Below are 25,478 nucleotides of genomic sequence, written 5' to 3'. Positions count from 1 at the left end.
GACTTTAATATTTATAATAATTTGATGTATTTTTCTTCTTAATTGTTTATTTTTTTGTTTGTTTATTAAATAATTTATTTATTCTAATCGTTGATTCTTTTGTCAATATTGTAAAATAGCACTAAAAGACTTCTCCATCCGTCCGTCTGTGACAATTGGTGTCAGAAGTGGGATAAGTCTGAAGTGTTTTTTCTTATACATTTTGAAGTTAAATTTATATTTTCTATAGAAGAATTTTTTTTTTTATATACATTGAATATACATTCATAACGTGTAGTAAAGCTTACTATTGTATTTTTCAGAAACTGTAATGTCGACAGAAACCTGATAGTTTGGAACCTCAGAATTTGTAAAATAAATACACTACATTACCTCGGTGTTGTTGCACGCTGCAAGTACAAACAGTAGATTTAATGTAGGTATTGTTATTTAGAGTAGATTTAGACTAGCGATTGTTTATTTTGTGTTGTGATTGACACTTGTGGACCAGGCTATGGTCAACTGTGATACTAAAGCGTAGTGTTACGAGATATATATATGTGATATATTGAGCATTGTCCTTGGTCTAGTTTATTGTTACATAGCAAGTCATATTAGCAGGAATCAATCATGGAGACTCTAAATGAGTTACGACAGTATGGTGAGTCGTTGGGGTTAGCCAATGAAGATTTAATTAGGTTCATTGAGTCACAACAGGCGAAACAGCGCGATGATAGACGTTTTGAAAGAGAAAGAGAGAAGGAAGAATGGGAAGTTGAAAAGGTAAGATTAGAACATGAGTTGGAATTGAAAAGACTAGATAATACTCGTTTATTGGAAACTGAAAAACACAGGGAAGAAAAATGTAATGTTAACCCCTCAAAGGTACCTAAACTACCTCCTTTTGAGGAAGGTACTGATGATATGGATGCATATTTGCGTCGTTATGAAAGGTATGCTATATCGCAAAAATGGGACAAATCAATATGGGCCACTCATTTGAGTGCACTTCTTAAAGGTAATGCATTAAATGTGTACGCTTTGATGCCCTCAGATCAAGCATTAGATTATGATGCTCTTAAGACATGTTTGTTGAAGAGGTATAACATGACTGAAGATGGCTTTAAGCAGAAGTTTAGATCTTGTCGTCCAGAGTTTGGTGAAACGTTTCAACAATTTTCTGTTCGTTTGGGTAGTTATTTTAGTAGGTGGATTGATATGTCTAATGTTGTGAAGACGTTTGATGGACTTTATGATCTTATGTTAAGAGATCAGTTTTTACACATATGTAATAACGAGGTAATGTTATTTCTGAAAGAGAGAGTACCGAAGTCCATAGATGATATGACTCGGTATGCTGATCAATTTAAGGAGGCAAGGCGAGTAAATATAGTTTCACTTACAAATCAGACTCAAAAAGGTAAGTCACAGCCGTCTCAAAAACCCAACAATGCACGGAACCAAGAACCGCCAAAGCAAAGTGACAGAGATAGAAATAGACATGCAGGAGGTTATGGTGGTGGAAACAGGTTTGATAGAAAGTGCTTTAAGTGCAACAAATCAGATCACTTGATATCGAACTGTCCATTATTGAAAAACAAGGTTGGTAATGTACAAAATAGTGGTTCACGGGGAAAGGAAACTCCAATCTGCGGGAATGTTATTACTCTTACTGATAGCATTATTACTACACAGGTAAGTAATCTTACAATACCTGAACAGTGTGAAAAGAAACCAATCAAAATGCCTGTAGCTAAAGGTAAGTTAGGTAACCGTGTTGTGACAGTACTTCGCGATACAGGATGTAATGGAGTTGTTATAAAGAAAAGTCTTGTAAGTATAGATTGTTTTCTAGACGATTATCAGACATGTGTATTAGCTGATGGATCGAGTGTTAAAGTACCTATAGCTATAATTACTATAGACAGTCCTTATTATCAAGGTGAAGTAAAAGCATGGTGTATGGAAAAACCATTATATGATGTTATTATAGGAAACATAGATGGTGCTAGGGAGCCTTATGATCCCGATATATCTCCGACGGTAAGTGTAGTAACTCGACAGCAAGCGAAGAAGAGAGATAATCCATATCCGAAATTAAAAGTTCCAGGAAGTATTAAAGATGTTAGTCTAGAGGACATTGAGTATGAACAGCAGTCTGATGCAAGTTTGTCGAAGCTAAGACAGTATGTAGCTGAAGGCAGAAACTTTGAGAAGACCAATGGTACAAAGGTAAATTACATATTGAAAAAGAAACTTATGTATAGAGAATTTATGTCGCCGAAAGTAGAAAATGGTAAGTTATTCCGTCAATTGGTCGTTCCTGAAGTTTATAGAAGCGATGTCATGAAATTAGCACACGAGTCATTGATGGCTGGACATATGGCTACACGACGTACAGTATATCGTGTATTATCAGAGTTTTACTGGCCAGGAGTTGAATCCGATGTCAAGCGGTATTGCCAGTCCTGTGATATTTGCCAACGCACTGTACCAAAAGGTAAGCAAGTGAGAGCACCTTTGGGTAAAACCCCTATCATAGATGTACCTTTTCGCAGAGTAGCTGTAGATATAGTTGGACCTTTAGTACCAGTAACTGATAAAGGAAATCGTTATATACTAACTCTTGTTGATTACGCTACAAGGTATCCAGAAGGAGTAGCGTTACCATCTATCGAGACAGAAAGGGTAGCGGAAGCATTGATTGATATATTTTGTAGGGTAGGTTTTCCAAGAGAGATGTTGACAGATATGGGCGCACAATTTACTTCCAATTTAATGTCTGAGGTGAGTAGACTGATTTCTCTTCGGCAGCTTACTACTACACCGTATCATCCTATGTGTAACGGACTCGTTGAAAGGTTTAATGGTACGATGAAGATGATGTTGAAACGACTATGTGCAGAGCGTCCGCGAGATTGGGATAAGTATTTAGGACCAGCATTATTTGCCTACAGAGAAGTACCTCAGGAGAGTGTTTTATTTTCCCCATTTGAATTGGTATATGGTTGGCCAGTCAGAGGTCCAATGACAATTCTTAAAGAATTGTGGACTAGAGAAATTACTGATCCTGAAGTGAGGTCCACATACGAGTATGTTATCAATTTACGAGAAAGATTGGAGTCGACTTGTGAATTGGTTAAACAAAACTTGGAGAAAGCTTCACGTAAACAGTCACGTATATATAACAGAAAGTCACGTTCAAGAAAGATTAAGGTAGGTCAAAAAGTATTGGTGCTACTACCTACTAAAGCAAATAAGTTGCTGATGCATTGGAAAGGACCATTCTCTATAGTAGAAAAGATAAGTGATCTTGATTACAGAATTGATATGAGAGGTAAGCTTAAAATGTTTCATGTCAACATGTTGAAACTGTATGTTGAACGTGAGCAAACTAACGTGTGCGTTAGTGCACCAGATCACAAGGTAGGTTTTGTTGCTACAGTATCAGTTATAGATCTCGAAAATGAAGATACAGACGATGTAGACAATTACGAAAGTGAGTTAATCGAAACGCCCGTTGCAGTTGCTAAGGAGACATTACGAGATGTTCATATCAACGAAGCGTTAAAAGCAAATGAAACAGTTAAGGTACAGTGTTTACTAGATAAGTTCTCACACGTGTTGACAGATATTCCAGGTAGGACAAATGTACTACAGCACGATATCAAGTTGACTTCTGATGATCCTGTTAGATTTAAACCTTATCCCATACCATATGCTATGCTAGACACGGTAAATAAGGAAGTCGATAAGATGTTAGAAATGGATATCATTGAGCGATCAGATAGTCCTTATTCAAGTCCATTTGTGATTGTGAAGAAGAAAGATCAGAGTAATCGGTTTTGTATAGATTTTAGAGGTTTAAATAGTATTACAATTTTCGACGCAGAAACGATGGGTAATATAGAAGAGATGTTTTCAAAGTTGTCTGGTTATCAGTTTATATCTAAAATTGATTTAACCAAGGGATATTGGCAAATTAGTCTTGTGGATGCTGCAAAACCCAAAACAGCATTCCAAACACCTAGAGGATTGTTCCAATTCAAGGTTCTGCCATTTGGCTTAGTCAATAGTGGTGCTACTTTTGTACGTTGTATGAGAAAAGTTTTAGAAGGGTTGGAAAACGTTGATAACTTTGTTGACGATATTATTGTGTACACACGTTCTTTTAATCACCATATGGAGGTTTTGGAGAGTGTATTTGAGAGGTTGGCATCTGCTAATTTGTCAGCAAGACCCTCAAAGTGTTATATAGCGTATAGCAGTCTTGAAGTTTTAGGTCACATTGTCGGAACAGATCGCCTTTCACCAAATCCAGATAAAATTGAGGTAATCAAAAATGCTCATAGGCCTACAACCAAGAAACAAGTTAGAAGTTTCATTGGCATGGCTGAATTTTACAGAAAGTTTGTTCCCAATTTCTCAGATATAGCTAGTCCGCTTACTGATCTGACGAAAAAGGGACAACCAAATCAGGTACGTTGGGAAGCTATTCATGAAAGAGCATTTTCAAGTTTGAAGAATGCATTAGTAAAAGCTCCTGTTTTAAAGTTGCCGAACTTTTCTCAGGTATTTATCCTTCAAACTGATGCTTCTGATAATGGAATAGGCGCTATACTGCTACAGGATGAAGATAATATTAGATTGCCTGTATCGTACGCTAGTAAAAAACTGAAAGCTAGTGAACGAAATTACTCCACTATCGAGAAAGAATGCCTAGCCATTGTATGGGCAATCAGCAAATTTCAAAGGTATTTATATGGTAAACAGTTTATATTAGAGACCGACCATCAACCTTTGATATATTTGCAAAAGTCTAAAATTGCAAATGCACGATTGATGAGATGGTCACTCTTGTTACAGCCGTATAGGTTCAGGATTGTTGCCATCAAAGGAAAGGACAACGTTGGAGCAGATTTTTTGAGTCGTATATAGGATCGTGGAGATAAATGAAAGTAAGAATACTTTCTCAAATTTGGGAGGTGATGTCACGATCCAGATGTATTTTATAGAGTTATTCACATATTTATTTAGTCGAGCTTGTATATAGATAACGATTGTGAAATTGTCGTCATGATCAGAGAATTGCACTTGCAGTCTTTGCGCAGGACGCCTATTGTTCACGGTTTATTTTATACATAGTTTTAACATACGCTTTGATGTATATATGTACGTTTGGCCTAAGTTTGGTTCACCTGTGTTTAAACGCACACTGATTAGGCTTGGCCTATTTACACACCTGTTGACTATTTTTAAATAGTGGTCAATCGAGTTCTTCGGACAAGTTTGGCTATTTTTAAACAGTGGTCAGATGATTTCTTTGGACACGTTGTCATTTCATTTCTGCTTGGGATTTTCGTGTGGAAGGATGCCACACTCGTTAGAGCATTTCATATTTGTTAGCTAAATTTAACCTACAATGGTTCTACTGTATATAGTGCATCAATTCCGAGGTAAGTGTTTTATTCTTACATATATTTATATATACTTTTCTGTATGTTACTTTGTTTATCAAATTTCCGAAACTTTCAGACTTCTGCAGATAATTTTCCATTATGTAAATTGTATAATTTAGAATATTTTGTAAACGGATTTAAAGATATGAAAACAATGTTTTATATTCAGATATTTGCGGTTTTACTAGTGAACAAGAACAAAATTGTTAATTACGGGTACATATTGAATGTACGTGATATTTATGTGTACAAGGTTCCGAATTTCCTTATGTACGTGAAACTATCATGCAAGGTTATGATATTTATTACAGTATGACACATTTTGCTACATATAAAATGTATGTGCGTATTTATCTATGTAAATTAATAGAATATATATGTTCATTTTATGAACGTGAGATTATAGAGTTCATGTTTATGTTGCATGAACGTGCAAGTAAAAAGCATATCTAAATTAATAATCGTACTAAAGAGTTTGTACAATTATATTATTACCAGGTTCCAGCCTGCACCAGAGTAATACAATGCTGCGGTGTTAAGGAGTGGTCATACAGATTGAACGCAATCATACATGATAATTCATCAAACAACATATCTACATATTATAGTGGAACTGTCGTGCACGATACAATAACCGTCATAACGATACCATAACCGTCATAACGATATAAAGGGAAGTAATCTGGATATACAATACAAACTACTGAAGCTGTTGGACTATTTATTTGGACTTTAATATTTATAATAATTTGATGTATTTTTCTTCTTAATTGTTTATTTTTTTGTTTGTTTATTAAATAATTTATTTATTCTAATCGTTGATTCTTTTGTCAATATTGTAAAATAGCACTGAAAGACTTCTCCATCCGTCCGTCTGTGACAACAATACATACCAAAACTGATGTTGGAAGGAATGGAATGGCATCTCACGAAGAGAAGTGTCTAACCATGATTTGACATCTCACATGCTAACACTTTCTGGTGTGGTTTATCATGAAAACATGATTCTATTTCCTTTCGTAGCTGTGGAAGAGTCATGACATTAACAGGTCGTAATCTGTGTGAAATTACTGAAAATCGTTGATCAATGTCCTCATGTGTATGACAGTCACTTAAAATTCCGCGTCATACGTAACAAAGCAACACAAAAAGGCATATTCTGTATGATAGTGCCTGACCCAAGTCCGGAACCTGTTATTAAGTGATTGTCGTTTATTGATATGTTTTTTTTAATTTTTTTTCCTTTTTTTTTGTCGACTTGTATGATTCTTTTGTGAATTATGCAATGCATGTACATAAATGCGGGACGGAATATTATAAAAATCATGAATAGATGTAAGTAATTGTGAATAGAGCCGACAGTGTATAGAGATCTGACTATCAAGAACACGTCAAAAATTTGTAAGTAAAACTTTTGTATGTACAATGTATGTTCTGATGTTTTTTTAGATCACATTATACTGAACAATTCATGGTCACCGAGTAGACCCTTTTCTATACTAAAGCATATTCTCTGGATTAGACTAAAATAGCTTTCTCACATTTTGTAGAAAGGTACGAACGACTGTTATATGAGCAATGTTTCGAAAAAAAATACTGTGAAATTCTGCTATATTTAGGGCTGCAACTTTTTTAATTGAGGAAGTATCTTTTTAATTATTTTGTTTGTTTTCGTGTGAGAGAGGGGGCATTTATTTTGTTTAGTATTTTCTTAGGTTGAATAATGTAATGATGTAATTCTTTGGGAGAGGGTCGGGAGTTGAGCAATAAACTTTTATTTTTAGGGGTATATATCATGTATATATATCCTTCTTCTGACGAGCCTATGTTTATATATTTTGTAGAGTTATTTTCTTTCCCTTGGTGGTTTCATATTTTCATCTCTCGAACATCACGAAATTCTTATATCGCACTAGGGGGCTAGGATGAAAAATGTTGTACTGCATTTTTTGTTTGTAATCTATGTTCTGCTTTTCTATTTTTCACTCTTTTCGGTCCTGCATTTTTTTTTCTTAGTTTATCTTGACTTGTTTTACATAAATTGTCATCCGGCCTTTTTTTTGGCCAAGTTGCTCATCCTGTCTTTTTTTTTTTAACTCAAAACTCCTGTCCTGCCTTTTTTCAAAGAGGTAGGGCCAATATGCCGAAGATTTTTTTCACAGAAGGGCCAATTTCAAAAAGTGCCAACAGAGTAAAATTTCCTATAAAAACCAAAAATAAAAATGCTTTTTGATCAACATCTCGATTTACATATAGTATGATATGTGTGATCAATAGTTAATTTAACCCTAAAAAAGGATGAAAGTCCAATATCCGGATTTTCGGGTGTATTTATGTGAAAAAAAAACAGGGAATCCCCCAAGAAGGACATTTCAAACCAAAGAACAGTTATGCTTTTTATGACTGTTGTTAATTATACTACTTTTTACTTCAAAAATGAAATTGGTTTAGTGTGTCCTTATTACAATGTTACATAAAAAACAACTTTTTAAAGAAAAAATTGTAACATCGATAAATTGTACCAATATAGTTTCTAAATCAGAGTCATAATGATAAGAATCGCCGTAGCTCCACCAGTAGAGCACAGAACTACTTATAAATGACGGTTTTGAAGAAAGGGTTCGAACCTCGCTCAGAACTTTTGCATTTTTTTGTGTTGTTATATTAAATTTTAAAGTTTCTATCATATTTTTTTCGGTTGTTTGCTTGATTCATAGAGTCATTTTGGTTCATTTTGACTATTCAGTTAGTGTACTAGTAAAAAAATTTACGTGTATCAAAGAAAAAACAATGTATCGCTTATTGTGTGCGATCCTATGACTGTCCATACTCTTGAATTACTTTCTATTCATGTGTTTACGTTATTACATATATCCAAAGGACAACTGCCGTCAAACTGATGTAGGTGCCTGTACATAACCAATAACACGAGAATTAATTCTATAGAAATTAAGCCTACATGTTGCGGGTGTAATATACACATAACTTAAAATAAGGCCATTGTATACAATATTCATAACAACAAAACACATTTCGTCGAAACCTTTTTTGAACATGGTATTATATGTAACAAATGCAGTCAACAACAATTTTGTCGCCAAATCACAAACTGTAAAGATACTAGTACTGAAATTTTTACCACCGTCTATACACGAGTACATAACTCATCAGAAAAATAAAACAACATAACAGAACAAATCAATTACACTACAAATCGTGATTGTAGGTAAAACATCAAGAAGCTGTTGCATCTGTATCACAACGAAGGGCCGATTTGTTAAAATTACAGAAAAGGCACAAGTTGGCTTAATGATAAGGTAAATATATTTTCCTTTGCTGAGTAATATCACAGGGTCATATTATATATTCATTATGGGGAATTTGACAAAAGTCCTTAAATGTATGGTTTCAGGATAAACACTGTTTCAAAATACATTACAGATTGTTTTGCATTTCCAAAGAAAGCCGTATTATCATAATGAAAATGTATTTTTTGGACCTTAGTAATATTTAAATTGACAGTCATTTCACAACACTAACATATAGAGTGCTCCTTTAGCCAAAATTAATACCACTGTTTGATCACAACTCCTGTTATTCTCTATACAATACATAACGGTATACATTATATATTACAAGTGATAAATTGTGACCTATATTATTTGAATTTTCTGACACCCTTACTCCTGTATTGTTTACATTAAAATGTCATTGTTACAACTGTCATTAAGTGCAGTTTAATCTTTAATATGAAAAGAAAATCTAGTTTCAAAATTTAATTCAGGTATGAAAATTTATTTCAGGTGATAAATGCATATATGGGAATCCTAAAGAGTGAGCAAAATTTAGAACAAGAGTGTCACATTTTTGCTCTGCCTTCATATATGGCAGTCCTTTGGAAGCAAAAACGGTTTGATACATGGTTTTACAGTAAGGTAAGAATTTCATTTGTAAAATATGTAGTTTGTTACTGTTAATTTATTAATTATCAGTTAGTTAAAGTAAAATAAAGCAATTATTTGTATGTTAGTGATTAAAGGAAATCATCAAGTGAAATATGCTATAAAAAAACATTTTGGGACTGATATAGTTTCCTCTCTCATGATATTTTATGGAGAACAAAACCAAGAAATCAAATGTGTTCAATTTCTTTATAACCTTTCCAGCTAACTTTACCCCAAAAAGAAATAATTCACCCTGTCTGTCAAAATATCCTGTAAGAACAACTACTACTGAACCACTTGAAGTACATATTTCAATAAAACTGTACACAAAGGTTTGAAATTATTTGTTTACTTGCCCAAAAAAAGATCATTCTTCTTAGAATCTTCAAAGAGGAGATAATTCAACTAGTACTTTGACATTCCTGGGAGGGAAACACTGGTATCCTTTAATGTATTTTCTTACACTATATGTCTGAATTCACCAACAGTTCATATATGTAAGGTATAAAAAAAAAAGATTCCATAATAATTTAAAGTCCAATATATGTATATATTTTTTCGTTAATTAGGATGAGCGATTTGAACTCATGGGATCCTCATATAGAAATATAGGTTGGTAACTTTCTATTGTTAAGGATGATGTCATTAACACTGCATTCATAAATTATGTATCTCAAAATTCATCTTTTCCTTGTAGGTAAAATTCTCAAGATACACTTGGATTTTCATGCCTATAAACAAATCTCAGAACCACTGGATATTACTGGCAGCAAATATTCCATCTAAAACTGTATCAATACTGGATTCCATGAATGAAAACAATGACAAATATGTACAACTTTGGAGGTAATTCCATTAATTCTTAAAGAAAATGAATGATGCAATTCCTTGAACACAACACAACCAAATAGTGCATTTGAAGAATATGTTGAGCACTACAGTACTATGAACTCATAAGAAAAAATATAGAATTGGCCCTTAATAAATTAAAAACTTGAAATATTTAATCATCATTTATTTGACCAATGAAATTGTTTTCAATTAAAACATGTTTTCAATTACGCAAAGTGTTTTTTTAATGCACAGAAGATATCTCAACTGTAAAGGATGTTTTAAGTTTCTGATTCTTATACTTTATGTAGAGACTGGTGATATTGTATAATTGTACATGCATGAATTGCGATATATGCTATATAGATGATGAAGGTGACATCATTATTTATATTAATTTTCCTGAAGACAAAGTTCGTGTATCAACAAATATCATGGTTTCCTTCTGCTTGTGAGACCTAATGTTCTGAGTTTCTCTGATATATACAATTGATTATCATTTTAATATCACTTTATGGAGATGCTCATATTTTCAAAACTTTTAGTTTCCATAACTTTTCCAAAATATTTCTTTATTGAAAGTAGCATACACTATACACTATCAGTTAAAAAAAAATAGTATGTCAGTATCATATGAGTTATCTTTTTCTCTGACAACTAATTTTCATGCACTTGTATTTTGTATTTTAATCAAGAAAAACATTTTGCAGGAATTACATGAAAGTAAGAAGTGAGAAAATAAAACAGGATGTTGATTGTAATTGGAAAAAAGGAAATTTAAAATCCAGTCAACAAAATGATGGCCATAGCTGTGGACCATTTATTCTTATGGTAAAAATAACCAGGACATGATATACAAATGTTGACCAATTCTCATATTGGCTTCATTATTATTGAGTGCCACTGTTTGAGTGATTTGTGGATAGTTTATATGGAACAACAAAATTAAGAACACCGCTTACAATTTACTGTGTATGATAGGTATAATATATTGATTTGGATGTTCCTGGTAACTTTTAAGTTTTCCCCCTCCCAAAAGAATCATTTAAATATGAACTGAAAGAAAATTGGAGACTAGAAAATGCTAAATTATCCTTAAGTGGGTCAAAAATTTTGTTTCAGGGGTAGCAATTTCGTTTGCTGAGCCTCCTTGCCTCTCCCATACCATACCGCTAGCAATGGCAGACAACAAAATACACAATGTAACATGATTAAATTCAATCAAGAAGAAGACTGAGTTAAATGTAAATATAGGGAACAAGATAAATTAAAGCATATAAAAAGTGAACAATAAACACAGGACTACTAGGAGTTCTTGACATGCCAGCTCTAGACCTCAATTGAATTGATCCAAAGATTATGCCTAATATTATGTATCTTGTTTCAGAATGCACTAGCCCTATCACAAGGTCTTGAACCCAACCAGTTGACTCAAACAGCAGCTCTTGTGATGAGACAGCATGTCACAAATAAAATTATAGAAACATCTCGAAAACCAAAGACACAGAGGACAATTTGTGACATGCTGGATTGTAAGAAACCAATTAAAGATGCATGGGTTCAGTGTGAAGTGTGTGGGCGATGGCTCCACTTCAAATGCATTGGACTGAAGACAGAGCCAAAAAACGATTATGTATGCACTGTTTGTGACTCACAATCTCATTGCGGTGGAGCGGATGGTGACAGAATAGATGACCAATCCCTGGTGACATCGCCAGAGGTAGGAGAGGATACAGTCATAGTGGAGGAGGGGATGGACATGACCGGAGACAGCAAGAAGAGGATGAGGAGCGATAGTGGTGATGAGGAACAGAACGAGACAGCGGAAGATAGTGGTGGGAAAAAGAAAGGAGCATGGAATGGTGTTTTCAAGGAGGAACTTATCCCAGGTATGCTTTCGAAACCGACAAGTGACACCCCGGACTCTTAATTTGAACGTTAAATGGACTATGAGAATATTGTAACCCCCTTGTTTTGATTATGGCTATGCCCATGGACTTTGAGATTGATTTGTGGAATATAACCCTTTTTTATGGGTGTAATTTGTTTAATTATTGTATTATTATACTTTTTCTTGTTATGTATTTAATTTTCATTCTTTTTTTCATTGAGATTAAGATTGTTTACTTAAATTCCCCCTTTTTACATTTGGATTTAAAGTTTTTATTTAGAGCCTCAGTACACTTTTCTAAAGTTATTTTCTATTGTTCCTTTTTTTGTTCACCTGTTGTCAAAATGCTGTTCACCTGCCTTATAATTACTTTTAAATTTTCAAGGCATTTAATAATCACCTGTTTTATTTTTGTTACTATTTTTAATCACACCTGTGTCGTGTGTTTATACCTTTATTTACTATATAGACTGATTATTATATATTATCTATGTAATATTTTTTTCAAACTTTAACCTTTACAATGAATAAAACTGATAAAAATATTCTTAATGTAGCTACCTTAAATGTAAATCAAATCAAGATCTCGTGTTCCGTGTGCTTTTGTATATAAACTTGCAAAATTTGTGTAGCTTTGGTTAAAATTAAAACACCGTGTTTGAGTAAGAAATAGGATTTGTAGGCTTTGGAAACTCGGAAAGATTTGAGTATCGCTTCTCGGCCTTTTGGCTAAGATCAAAGTGTAGAAATATTATATGTTAACTTTTTGAAGCGAACTGTGGGGTAGCCGCCTGGTTGGAGGCTCTATTACCCACGGTCCAGAATGTCATACTACGAAAAAGACGCAATGAGGAAGACGATGAGGTGAAGTTTTTAGGACCTAGACGCGTCAACACCAGGGACAAGGTGCTGGATGAGATAGAGACACTTGTGGACATCAGGAAGCTGACGGCCATCTACAAGTGTGGAGAGGGTGCCGAGTGGTACTTGACTTTCGAGGACGAGGTGGAGTGTCAGATTGGGGACGGTAACCTGAGATCCATCACTGCAGGAATGAAGATACGGTTTGAGAGGATAGACAGAAGGGTTGTCAAGTTCAGGCTACATTGGTATCCACTTCATATGAGCCTGAACTTGGTACGTCAGTTTATGGCACGGTATGGAACGAGTGTCCATCTCTGGCACGAGGACCAGGTGTATGGAACGGATCTCAGGTTAAAGACAGGTGTCATTGCTGGAGAGATGATTTGTGGGGAAAAAGAGTACCTGGAGCTACCCACGGTCCAGAAATGACCAACCAACACTATGACAGAGACGTTATGAGACGAACCGTGAAGGCCAGATTTTTCCATGGTGAGCGAAGGATAAATACCAGAGAGAGGGTCCTGAAGGAGGTCGGGGAGATTTTTGACATTTCGGAACTGCACGCGATATACAAGTGTGGAGAGGGTCACGAGTGGTACCTGAAATTCCGCAACGAGACAATTCCTGGAAAGATAGGCCACGGGAATGCTGTAGATGGGATCGAAGGAATGAAGATCCGGTTTGACAGACTGGACAAGAGAAAGGTGAAGTTTCAGGTGCATTGGTTCCCAATGCACATGAACCTTTCTCTTGTCGAGTCTCACTTTGAGACTCTTGGGAGTAATGTCAATGTGTGCTATGAAGACCAGGCCTATGGTACACTACGTCTGCAGACTGGGGCCATCAGTGGTGAAATGGTTGTCACCGAAGACCAATTCCACGAGATACCATACAGGGAACCATTTTGGGAAATCCTGTCCTGATAACGGTGTTGGGCAGGAGGTCCAAGTGCTTCAAGTGTGGTTCCTTCGGCCACCAGAGAGCAACCTGCCCAGCTGGAGGGAAACAGTCCTCAGTGCAACAGCGCTCTTACACAGGGGCGGTTTCCGGACATAATCAGGAAGATGCCACTGAGGTCCCGGAAGCAGAAGCAGAAGTAGTGGAGAAGACAACGGAGAATGGGCTCCCGCTACTTCAGCGCGGTGTAGCGGATGTGACCCCTCAGGCGCAAGACAAGCGCGCTACTGAGAGCAGTACAGAACCCCCTTCCGTGTACTAGGACCAGGGGAAGGCGAGGAGACCGCAGAGGAGGAGATGGACATGTCGGGTGCTAGCAAGAAGAGGACGAGGTGTGACAGTGTGGACGGAGACGAAGGAACAGAGACAGACAGTATGTGGGAAGACATGGTTGAAGAAGAATGCGCTAAAGGGACCACTTTCAAATAAGAAGAAGGTTAGTGCGAACAAGGACTCGTGAATATTGAACGTTAAATGGACTTTGAAAATATTGTAATCCCCCCTGTTTTGACTGCCGCTACGCCCATGGACTTTGAGATTGAATTTTGGATAATAACCCTTTTTTATGGGTGTATTTTGTTTAATTATTGTATTGTTATACTTTTCTTGTTATGTGTTTAATTTTCATTCTTTTTTTCATTGAGATTAAGATTGTTTATTTAAATTCCCCCTTTTTATATTTGGATTTAAAGTTTTCATTTAGAGCCTCAGTGCACTTTTCTAAAGTTACTTTCTATTGTTCTTTTTTTCGTTCACCTGTTGTTAAAATTCTGTTCACCTGCCTTGTAATTACTCTTAAATTTTCAAGGCATTTAACTATCACCTGTTTTATTTTTGTTACTATTTTTAATCACACCTGTGTCGTGTATTTATATCTTTATTTACTTTATAGACTGATTAGTATATATTATCTATGTAATATTATTTTTTTCAAACTTTAACCTTTACAATGAATATTACTGATAAAAATATTCTTAATGTAGCTACCTTAAATGTAAATGGTTTATTAGATTATCAGTGTCAGTATACTTTAAAAGATTTTTGTTTACAGCATCATATAGATATTCTTTTTTTACAAGAAACACATGTTTCTAATTCAAAAAATTCAAAACAGTTAAGACAATTATTTTTATTTTTATAGATGTTTTTGGAATTTTGGCTCTAATCGAAGTAGAGGAACAGCTATTTTTATATCTTTCTCGTTAAATTTTTCTATTGTAAAATATCATAGAGATTTAGAAGCGAACTGTGAATCCTTATAGTATAGTTCCTGAGAAAAATGTGACGAAAATTTTCAACTCGGCTATCAGGTGTAAAATGATACAAGTGTTCGATAAACAGGAAGTTGTTGAGTGATGAATCTGAAAATGCATCACACATTAGAGCTGACATATATAAACTCTGAAACCAAATTTCAAAAATCCGTGAAGTATAATTCCTGAGAAAAATGTGACGGATGGACTAACGGAGGTAAAACAGTATACCATCCCCCCCTTTTTTTTTAAAGCGGGGGTATAATCAACTAAGTCTGAAACAGAAATCTTAGCGTACCAGGGGTCAAAAGACAAGGTGGTTTGCCTTAGAAGACCAGGTTAAGAGCTAGATCTTCTAAAAAAAAAAGGCAACAGTAGTATACCGCTGTTCAAAACTCGTAAATCTATGGACAAAAAAACAAAATTGGGGTAACAAACTAAAACTGAAGGAAACGCATTAAATATAAGAGTAGAACAACGACACAACATTAAATTGTAACATACACAGAAACGGACTAAGGATATAACAAAATCCGATGAGAATAACAAATATAACATCAAAACCAAATACATGAATTTGGGATAGAAAAGTACCTTGACACGTCTTATAGTAATGTGAATTCACACTCAAATATATGAGAAAACAAACGATACAACGGAAACACAACGTTAAAATGTTACACACACATTCTAACAGAGAGCATCACTTATTGGCGTTAGTACTACCCATACTTGTCTTAAGGCGGTTGCTTCTGCCAACTAAAAGGATAAACTTGTCAACTTTAGACAGTACTGTATAGACAAAATTACAGAATAAAAACATTTGTCCATACTCAGTCATTAACATGGACGAAGTCGTACTAACATTTGACATGCTAATAAATGCAGCAGAGAAAATGGTAAACAAACCATAAGCACTAACACCACCGGCCAAGAAAAATCTAGCTTCAAATGTGTACTATCGTGTACCGCCTCTGGATTCCTCTTATCACCAATACCCATCTTTAAAAGGAATTAGACCATACCAAAAGAGAACTTCCAAAAACGGCATCGCCATCAATGTGAACGAGAAGGGGTGTATTGACAATGAGATAATGAAACCCCGGATCACAGAATGTTACGTGAAACGTCCTGGTGGGTTTTTCAACGGCAGTAGTTTGTGTTTGTAATGGTAGTTTATTTTGCGAGTATCTTTTTTATCTGAGAAAGTACAACTGCAATTTTTAAACTGATAAAACTTTTGTTGTAGATTAAATTTCTGTTTTGATGGTAGGAAACACACATGATGATGTGGATCAATTGTTCAACAAAGTCAGCACTAAGTTATGCCAAGAAAATGCACCAACGCTTCAAGAACTTCATTCAATAATTAGAGAAGCATCAACACCTTCACCCGTTGCCTGGACAGCAGTTTTAATTTTAAAGAACAAATAATAAATATAAACGGATGTGGCGGAATAAAATCTTCACACGAGTCTAAATTTGTGAAAGATGGTTCAAGTGTGAATATGTCAATAAAAGATTGACTATGAAGAGTACATTGAATATTGAGAACATTATAATATGATAGTGTAGTTAGTAATTGAAATCAGAATGTATATCAAACGTTACCTTTGCAGTACTACCTTTAACTATTCTGTAAAAAGAAAAAAGATACGACCGTGTATCCATTAATTCTAAATTGAATAGAAACAGTAAAACTATGCGTGAAGTGCTCACCTGTTTTGGGTGTACACCCGAAAAACTTGCTGATAATATGCTCAGCCTGGTGTGCCTGTGCCCAGCTATTGTCAAAACACCAGAGCAATCAGAAAAAGAAACTAGAATCACTGAATGAAATAAAAATAAAACCACCAGGTTCTTATAAATGTATGGATTGAGACTTCAACAAAAGCATTATTAGATGAGGTTAACTTTTGATTGATAAATATACAATTATTGTATCGATTATCGAAACAAAAATCATTTGCTTTATATATCAGGAGTCTGACAAAGATTATGGCGTTATAGCAGCAATCAGCTTTAACAGGTTGGGGATAACCCACATTTTCATGGACTGTTACCCATATCGTCATTTGTTACTCCTTAGGGAAACGGAAGATTCATCATATGACGTATACCCTCATTTTCATTTAAATCCACGTCGTTGAAAGATGATTGGCATCATGACACCGACAGTTGTTAGTTTTTGATGTCTTGATTAAACGATTGAAGCTAGTGTTTACCTGAAACATGAAGTCAAAGACAGAGTAGTATGTAGGCTTGGACCGGAAAGTGTAAACTTGATGCTTAAATAACAATTATTATGTCACGAAACAATATTTGATACATAAAAAATCACCGACATTTTTATGTTGCTTTCTGCCATCTTGTCCAATATGAATGGTAAATGGTCAAACTAACCGATGAGAGGCAAATTGGACGACTGGCAAATATTACACGAAGTCACTTTGTACAAGGAGATATGATAAAAACAGTAGCACTGAAATATTTCGGACACTTTCCGCACGTACTTTAAATAATTATTCAATAAACATATTTTTTCTCATTCTTCTAATTAATTTATAAGAGTAGTTGTATTCTGTGTTACATAGATGAATAAATAAAGGCAACAGTAGTATCAGTGTATATAAAGTGCTATCCAGCTAGTTCATTTTCACTGTCATATGCGGGTATGTCTATTGTAGAATAAAGGATCATGGGAAAACTGTATTACGTTTTGAAAATACCAAATTAATTGATTTGAAGGAAAGTTTTTACATATTTTCATTGTGATATGTCTTTATTATGTACAAACATAGCATTAAAGTTCAAATAAGTGTTACAAAAGCAACATAATATAGCATATCGATTTTTGAAAGCGATCCATTTTAACTATAGATGCGATGAATTATCACTGTTAGTGCAGTCATTTCTGATGTGGAATTTTCGAAGATGCGAGGAATTTTTATTGTAGAATTATGTGATAAATGCACTTGAAACAAATGAAAAACTTAGTTGATGACTTTAGAGTTTATGATAAATGTATTTTCAAATTGAAATACAAACTCCTCATTCATTCTTTATCAAATATATAGCTTTTCAAACTTGTAACAAAAACGCTTCTCAAAATGTCATATTGTATTCTTCAAATTACGTTTTTCCTTGATTTTCTGTATTTTTTTTTAAGTCAAAGATTGATATTGCGGAGTTAAAGTGCAGTCTGTGTAAAATAGAGACGAGTACATTTGAGGGCGTTATCTTCCACGCAATAAATACACAAGTTTGCGAACAGAGAAATATGCATCTTGAAACGCAATGGTGACAGAAAAGCTTATAAAAGATTAACTTTTCCCAGTTGTACCCTCAACTGCTTCGATTTCCATATTCTGAAAAAGACAGTTTTGGTAGAACAAATATTCTTGACTCGATTGTTGCTTGCATGATTTTAACTGTATAAGGTGAAACGGTATGTGACATAAATTATCCAGTCATTAAAACATGAAATGTAAGGTGTGGGCGAACTTTTTTGTTTGCATTGGTACGTGAAGTAGAGCACCCTTGATACAAAAAAAATTATCCGTAATGAACAGCTCGATACCAGAGGAGGATTTAGGGGGACAGGGGGTTGCCCCCTTTTTGGGAAAACATTTGGTTACTTTTATATGGAATCACTGGAGCGGGCCCCCTCTTAGGTAGTCATTGGACCCCTACTTATAAAAATTTCTAGATCCGCAAGTGGATACTACCACAGAGGTCAAACAATGCACATTTGGGTAATTGTACACAACATGCATGCTACAATTCATGTTTGATGATCTTAGACCCTTTGGACCTCTATGTGGGCTATTTCGGTAACTTGGTAAAAATCCCCAAACTGGATACAATGTTAGATTCAGCATGTCAAAGAACCCCAAATATCCATAAGGTCTTTTGTCTATAAAAATGCATGCATGGGATACATTTGTTATTGAAGGCATGACTGTAACAATAGGATGAAGATAAAAAAACACATCTTATTCTGGGGTCTCATTAGGGGGGGAGGAGTCTGATCCCTGATCCCGCTTACTGCTTTATCAGATTCCCGTATCCCGCTTATACTATGCAGTTCTCATTTTTTTAAATTTTCCGTGTCTCGCTATACTTTATTTCTCGTTTTCACGACACAATCATTTGACTATCAAGTACAAAAAAATCGGCAATTCCGCGTCACGCTTATACCCCAACGCGACCCACTATTCTTATCTTTTCTGACTCATATTAAGCCCATTATAAATATATTAAAAAAGTGTGTTTTTTATCCCTGTTTATCCCGTCTCGTTTCGGGTTGAGCCACAGATAGATAAGATGTCAAATGTGCCAATGAGACAACTCTCAAAACGAGTCACAATTTATAAAAGTATACCTTTATACGTCAAAATACGGTCTTCAACATGGAGTCTTGGCTCACACCGAACAGCAAGTTATAAAGGGCCCCAGTGTAAAACCTTTTAAACGGGAAAACCAACGATTCAATCTTTATCAAGATGTACGTAATTAGTGGTGAAGTGTCATGGAAATGGATAAAAAAACAAGGATATGGAAATGGATAAAAAAAACAAGGATAAAGATCCCTATACGATTCATAAGAAATTTTAAAAATGGAATATATTTGAAATAAATGTTATTTCTATTGAATTTATTTAGAGTGTTTTAAAACCAAACTTTTCTCCGCAAGTTAAATTTTATCAAATCCGTCTCTTACTTTATCTATTGTTTGAGCAAGTCGGCTAAATTAAGGCTTTACAGCTAATTTCCTAATGCATGTAAAGCAAAACTTAGGTTGACTTGATTGCTTAGTTTGTATAATTGTTTATACAAACTTTGTAAATAAGATTGACATCTTTAAACAATATGTATCGGCATAGTTTAACCTGTATTTATATAATTATTATATTTGAATTAAATTGGGTGTTATCATAATGATTGTACAAAAAAAAAACCGAAGCAAGCACGCTAACTAAAGTCTTGCTTTACATGCTTAAAAAAATACGCCGTAATAGATAAAAAAAATAATATATCATACAGTGAAAATGCGCCGCATATACAATACTAATGAATCGCTATACAGTGAAAATGAAAGAATAGTATCATTATTCGACAGTAAACATGACTCGCATGAAGAAAGCATCATAGTGGAATTCAGTTCAATATGAAGAAACTGAATGACAAATCCTATACTACGTTATACAACTTTAATAATTGTGTTGAAATGAATATTTTTTCTGCAACATCTTACCTGTTAGTTATAAAACACCTGCACGATCTGTTCGTGAAATGTCCTAAATATTCACCTATTTTTTATATATATTTCACAGCTATTTGGATTTAGGCGCGAAAAAAACCCGTTCGCATCTCTTACTTTGTTTTATTAGTATTATGTGTTTCTTAACATATACTTTTTAACTAATTTTCTTCATTTTCTTCAAAAATAAAAAAAAGTCGTCTGTTTTTTTATCATTCTACATCAAAAATTTCTGGCATATACAGTGAAAATGATATTTTAGGATCCGCACTTTACATACACTGAGTATACCGCTGTTCAAAACTCATAAATCCATGGACAAAAAACAAAATCGGGGTAACAAACTAAAAAGAGGGAAAAGCATTAAATATAAGAGGAGAACAACGACATAACACTAAAATGTAACACACATAGACAAAATCCCACGAGAATAACAAATATAACATATATATATAACATCAAAACCAAATACATGAGTTTGGGATAGACAAGTACCGTGACACGTCTTATCGCAATGTGAATTTACACTCACACATTGAAACAAGGGGAAAAACATGTTACTAAACTTCAATTATGTTGTATTTCAAAATTTTATGAGAACAAATTTGCACTTTTATTGTTACAAGGAGACAACAAACTAACCTGGAAGAACGTCCACAATAGAGATTGTGAAGAAAGGAAAAACGGCAACCATAAAATAATAGGAGATATAAGAATAGACATGTCTTTTTGTATGAGAAAAGAGACCGCTTTATACACAACACACAGAACTGAATCGATTACAACACATACAACAAATAACATTAAATATCAACATAATACATATTTCAGTAGACATAACCAGTACTTCATTGCACGACTCGAATAATAAAACTGAGGTCATCTGTTACACCTGTACAGGTAACATTTACCGATATTGATTAAAACAGGTTGTACAGGTTTAAAAAGTAATCTTGAATATTATACAATTATATTTCTTTAAGTGCATTTTCTATATTTGCAAGCAGGAACAGAGAGTTCGGAAATTAGCATCTTTTTGACAAACTTTATACAATTGCAAAGGCTCTATCGCAGCTTTAAATTTATTGTTTTTAAAGTATGTCATTTTAATGTCTAAATTTTAATTATAAAACATTCTGATAGAATTTATATTAGAAATTGTCATTTTACTCTAGATTATTGTCACAATCATAATTTTCAAGGTTAGCAAGTCCTTTTGTATTAAATTTTGTTACAGACGCGAAATGTAGACAGCAAAGGCGGGCATGCAATTGTGTAAAAGGTACACTATAACTTGTTTAGTTTTAAGAAATGATAAGTTTGCGTTAATACATTTGTGCCGGTTTTTTTTTTAAAGAAAGATTATGGTGTAGAAGCAGCAATCAGCTTTAACAGGTTGGGGATAACCCATAATTTCAAGGACTGTTACTCATATATAATGGTCAGTTGCTACTCAACGGGGAACGGGCATGTTACTTGCATGACGTATACCCTCGTTTAAATAAAAAGCCACGTTGTGAAAAGGTTTGATTGGCATCATAACACCGACAGTTGTAAGTTTTTATATCTTGTTTAAACGATTCAAGCTAGTGTACACCTGAAACATGAAGACAAAGACAGAATAGTATATATTCTTGGACCGGAGGGAGCAAACTTGATGTTTAAATAACAATGATCATGTCAAGAAACAACATTTGATACATAAAAATTCACGGACATTTTATGTTGCTTTCTGCCATCTTGTCCAATATGAAAGACATTGGGTCAAATTAGCCAATGAGAGGCAAAATGGACGATTAATGTATGGAACGCAGATATTACATTAAGAAACGTTGTACAAGAGAGAATAAAAAAAAAATAGCAATGCAATATGTGTCACACTTTACGCACGTACTTTAATAATAAATTATTCAACAAACATATATTTTTTTTTTCATTGGGCTTATTTATAATAAAATAGAGAATGGAAATGGGAAATGTGCCAAAGAGACAACAACAGAAGGTCACCAACATGTCTTCAATGCAACGAGAAATTTCCGCACCCGGAGGCGTCCTTCAGCTGGCCCCTAAACACATATATACTAGTTCAGTGATACTGAACGCCATACTAAACTCCAAATTGTACACAAGAAACTAAAAGTTAAAATAATACAAGACTAACAAAAACCAGAGGCTCCTGACTTGGGACAAGCGCAAAAAGGCGGCGGGGTTAAACATGTTTGTGAGATCTCAACCCTCCTCCTATACCTCTAGCCAATGCAGAAAAGTAAACGCATAACACTACTCACATTAAAACTCAGTTCAAGAGAAGTCCGAGTCTGATGTCAGAAGATGTAACCAAAGAAAATAAACAAAATGACAATAATACATAAATTACATCAAAGTACTAGCTGTTTTTTGTATTACATAATGAAACAAGGGAAACATTCATATTACTAAACTTCAACTGTTGTATTGCATAACTTTATGTGAACAAAATGGCATTTTTACTACTAAAATGAGAAAACAAACAAACAAGGAAGAACATCCACAATAAATATTGTCAAGAAAAGAAAAAAAGGCCACCTTTCACAGGTAATTGAGAAAAAATACTATAGTTCTCAAGGAACAAAATAAACTGTTTGCATAAACAGTTATCAAATACATAAATAGAAAAAAAAATGTTATAAATTAATATGAAATAAAAATATTTAAATATTCCAAGCAGGTATTTTCACATAATACTTCAAATTACTGAGACGCACAAGATTAACATATCACATTGAAAATTTTATAGTTCCTAGAAAATCATGTTTTTTTTTTTTTATCTTTTTCCATCTATTGTTCATTTCTGTGTGTCCTCGTTGGCTGCAGTTCCATTTCAATCACACTTGAAATTTCTGATTTTGATTTCCAATGATGTTACTTTAGTTTCTAAAATAAAAATTGACTCATACTTTTTTTTGAATTGTGCCATGTTCACAAAACCACTGAGTCCAATCTATTCTACTGTATTGGTTAATCAATTGCGAGTTATTGTCACTGCAAATGCATCGACTTGTTAATTCATTCAATGGTGGAAAAACCCCATAAACATGATCAATAGGAAAACAAATTGAGACAGGCACATGACTTATGAGAGAAAATGTTTTTAATAAGACTAACAAAAGATTAACACATGTTGTACGCAGGAAAATATGACCCCTTAGTAGAAGTTGATATATTTCATCTATGTCACTACAAGTGTATCTTTCCTGAGCACGGACAGTATACTAGTAGATAGACTTGTGTCATTAAAAACTGCAGTTTGTCATGGAACACACCAAACACAGTACCGAGAACACCATCATTATCAAGACTGCTTAAAAATGGTACAACCAACTGGTTTCGGAGAAAAGTTACATCTCATCTTCGCCAAAAAAGTTAAGGCAGACAGGTTATGGTCCTATAAAATTACACACGTATGACCCGCTTTTTACAACACACACACACGCACATCTGAACAGATTCGAACACATACAACAGACAACATCAAAATATTAATATGATAAATAATTCAAGATGATGACAAAACAGTACTGCATTGCACGATTCGCAGAATAATATGTCACACCTGTACAGGTAAAATTTACCTGATATCGATTTGAACAAGTTTTAAAATAATCTTGAAAATTATAAAATTTATTTTTTAAAGTGTTTTTTTTCTCAGAAATACTATGATATTGTTTACTCGCGTAGTGGTATGAACCATATGTGGGTTCTTAAAAATTCTAAAGAACTTCTAGACAATTTTAAATGTAGTTTTTTTTTCTGTCATTAGTTCTATCATAACTTTTGATTTTTCAACCCTGCATACCACCATTCCTCATGTGAAATTGAAAAAATTGACTGAAAGAAATAATCCATAATGCCTTTCCACACAAACATGGTAGCATACGCTATAAATGTATTACTTTGGGATATCATCAGCCATATTTTGTTAACAGTAAACAGAAGGGTAAAACATGCAAAAAAGAGGAACAAGTGATCAGTATGCAGGATTTTTTTGTCGACAACATATTTGTTGAATTTGAAGGTGGAGTTTTTCAACAAAATGTCGGCATTCCTATGAAACCCAACTGTAAGCCTCTTCTTGCCGACCTCTTATTATTTTCATATGAATCGGAGTTCCTTCAGACAATTGTCAAAAACAATGAGATCCAAGAAGCCAGATTATTTAATTTCACTTTCAGATGATGTTCTTTCCATTAACAAGACTTTTCTGATTGCGTTCCTTTGATATTTACCCCAGAACTAGAATTTAATGAAACAACAGACACGGCTTCCTCTTTCTCATTTTAGACTTATAACTAAGTCGAATATAACATACACAGTCATCTAGGTACAAGAAACCATGACAAATCTAATTTTGAAATTATCAATTTCCCCCACCTTAGTAGCAATATACCAACTTCACCTGCATATGGGATATACATTTCCCAACTTATTCGATTTTCAACAATTTGCAGCTCCTACTCAGAATGTGTAAAACGTCACCAGTGTCTAAGCAGAAAGTTCATGAACCAGGGGTATGTCAAAGAACGTCTCGTTATATTCGTAAAAAAGATCATCGAAATGTACCAAGATCTTGTTGATAAATATTCAGTATCTACTGCACAAATAATATATGATGGTCTTATATAGATTCTGCGTTCTGACATTGTTTGTCATCTTAATAACGTGTTAACTTTTTTTGTTTTTGTCCTATTATTAATATTTCTTTTACCTACTATACTTAGTATTAGAAATATATATTCCCATTGTGTCCGAAAATATATCAATGCATATAACTATACGTATATCGCAATTATTGTTACACTGATACACGAAGCTTAGTTCTTACAAATGTACCTGACTATATTTTCATATAATTTTTATCGATTTACTATTAATATATCTACATGCAAGTTTTAATAACGCATCAGCCTTGTCAACATTACATCATGTACATTGACATTTCTTGTTTTTCAGCCTATTCATTATTATTCAAATGCGTAGGTTAGTTTGGTCTTGATCATT

General features: G+C 34.1%; 2 protein-coding genes and 1 pseudogene across 3 annotated transcripts; all 3 read left to right on the top strand.

Moving 5' to 3' along the window:
- The first annotated feature begins 454 nt into the window (after positions 1–454).
- On the top strand, positions 455–6,248 carry LOC139482043 (uncharacterized). The gene is made up of 2 exons (XM_071265686.1): positions 455–5,435; positions 5,937–6,248. Exon 1 carries the CDS (start codon positions 610–612, stop codon positions 4,915–4,917), a length of 4,308 nt encoding a protein of 1,435 aa, XP_071121787.1. The 5' UTR covers positions 455–609; the 3' UTR covers positions 4,918–5,435; positions 5,937–6,248.
- Positions 6,249–8,227: 1,979 nt separating this feature from the next.
- Positions 8,228–16,686, top strand: LOC139482042 (uncharacterized). Of its 2 annotated transcripts, XM_071265685.1 has the most exons (6): positions 8,228–8,755; positions 9,242–9,373; positions 10,080–10,228; positions 10,924–11,044; positions 11,601–12,102; positions 16,428–16,686. In XM_071265685.1, the coding sequence occupies exons 2-6, from the start codon at positions 9,257–9,259 to the stop codon at positions 16,430–16,432; spliced, it is 894 nt and encodes a 297-aa protein (XP_071121786.1). In that variant the 5' UTR covers positions 8,228–8,755; positions 9,242–9,256; the 3' UTR covers positions 16,433–16,686. The 2 variants fall into 2 exon arrangements, with proteins under 2 accessions (XP_071121786.1, XP_071121785.1); XM_071265684.1 differs by lacking the exon at positions 16,428–16,686 and having other exon boundaries at positions 11,601–12,345.
- LOC139483682 (U2 spliceosomal RNA) lies at positions 12,814–12,944 on the top strand (annotated as a pseudogene).
- Positions 16,687–25,478: the final 8,792 nt, after the last annotated feature.

Source organism: Mytilus edulis, chromosome 7 (assembly GCF_963676685.1).
Source record: "Mytilus edulis chromosome 7, xbMytEdul2.2, whole genome shotgun sequence".
NCBI classification, from domain to species: Eukaryota; Metazoa; Mollusca; class Bivalvia; order Mytilida; family Mytilidae; genus Mytilus; species Mytilus edulis.
The sequence above is the reverse complement of the archived record's forward strand: the minus strand, read 5'-3'. Positions and strand labels throughout refer to the sequence as shown.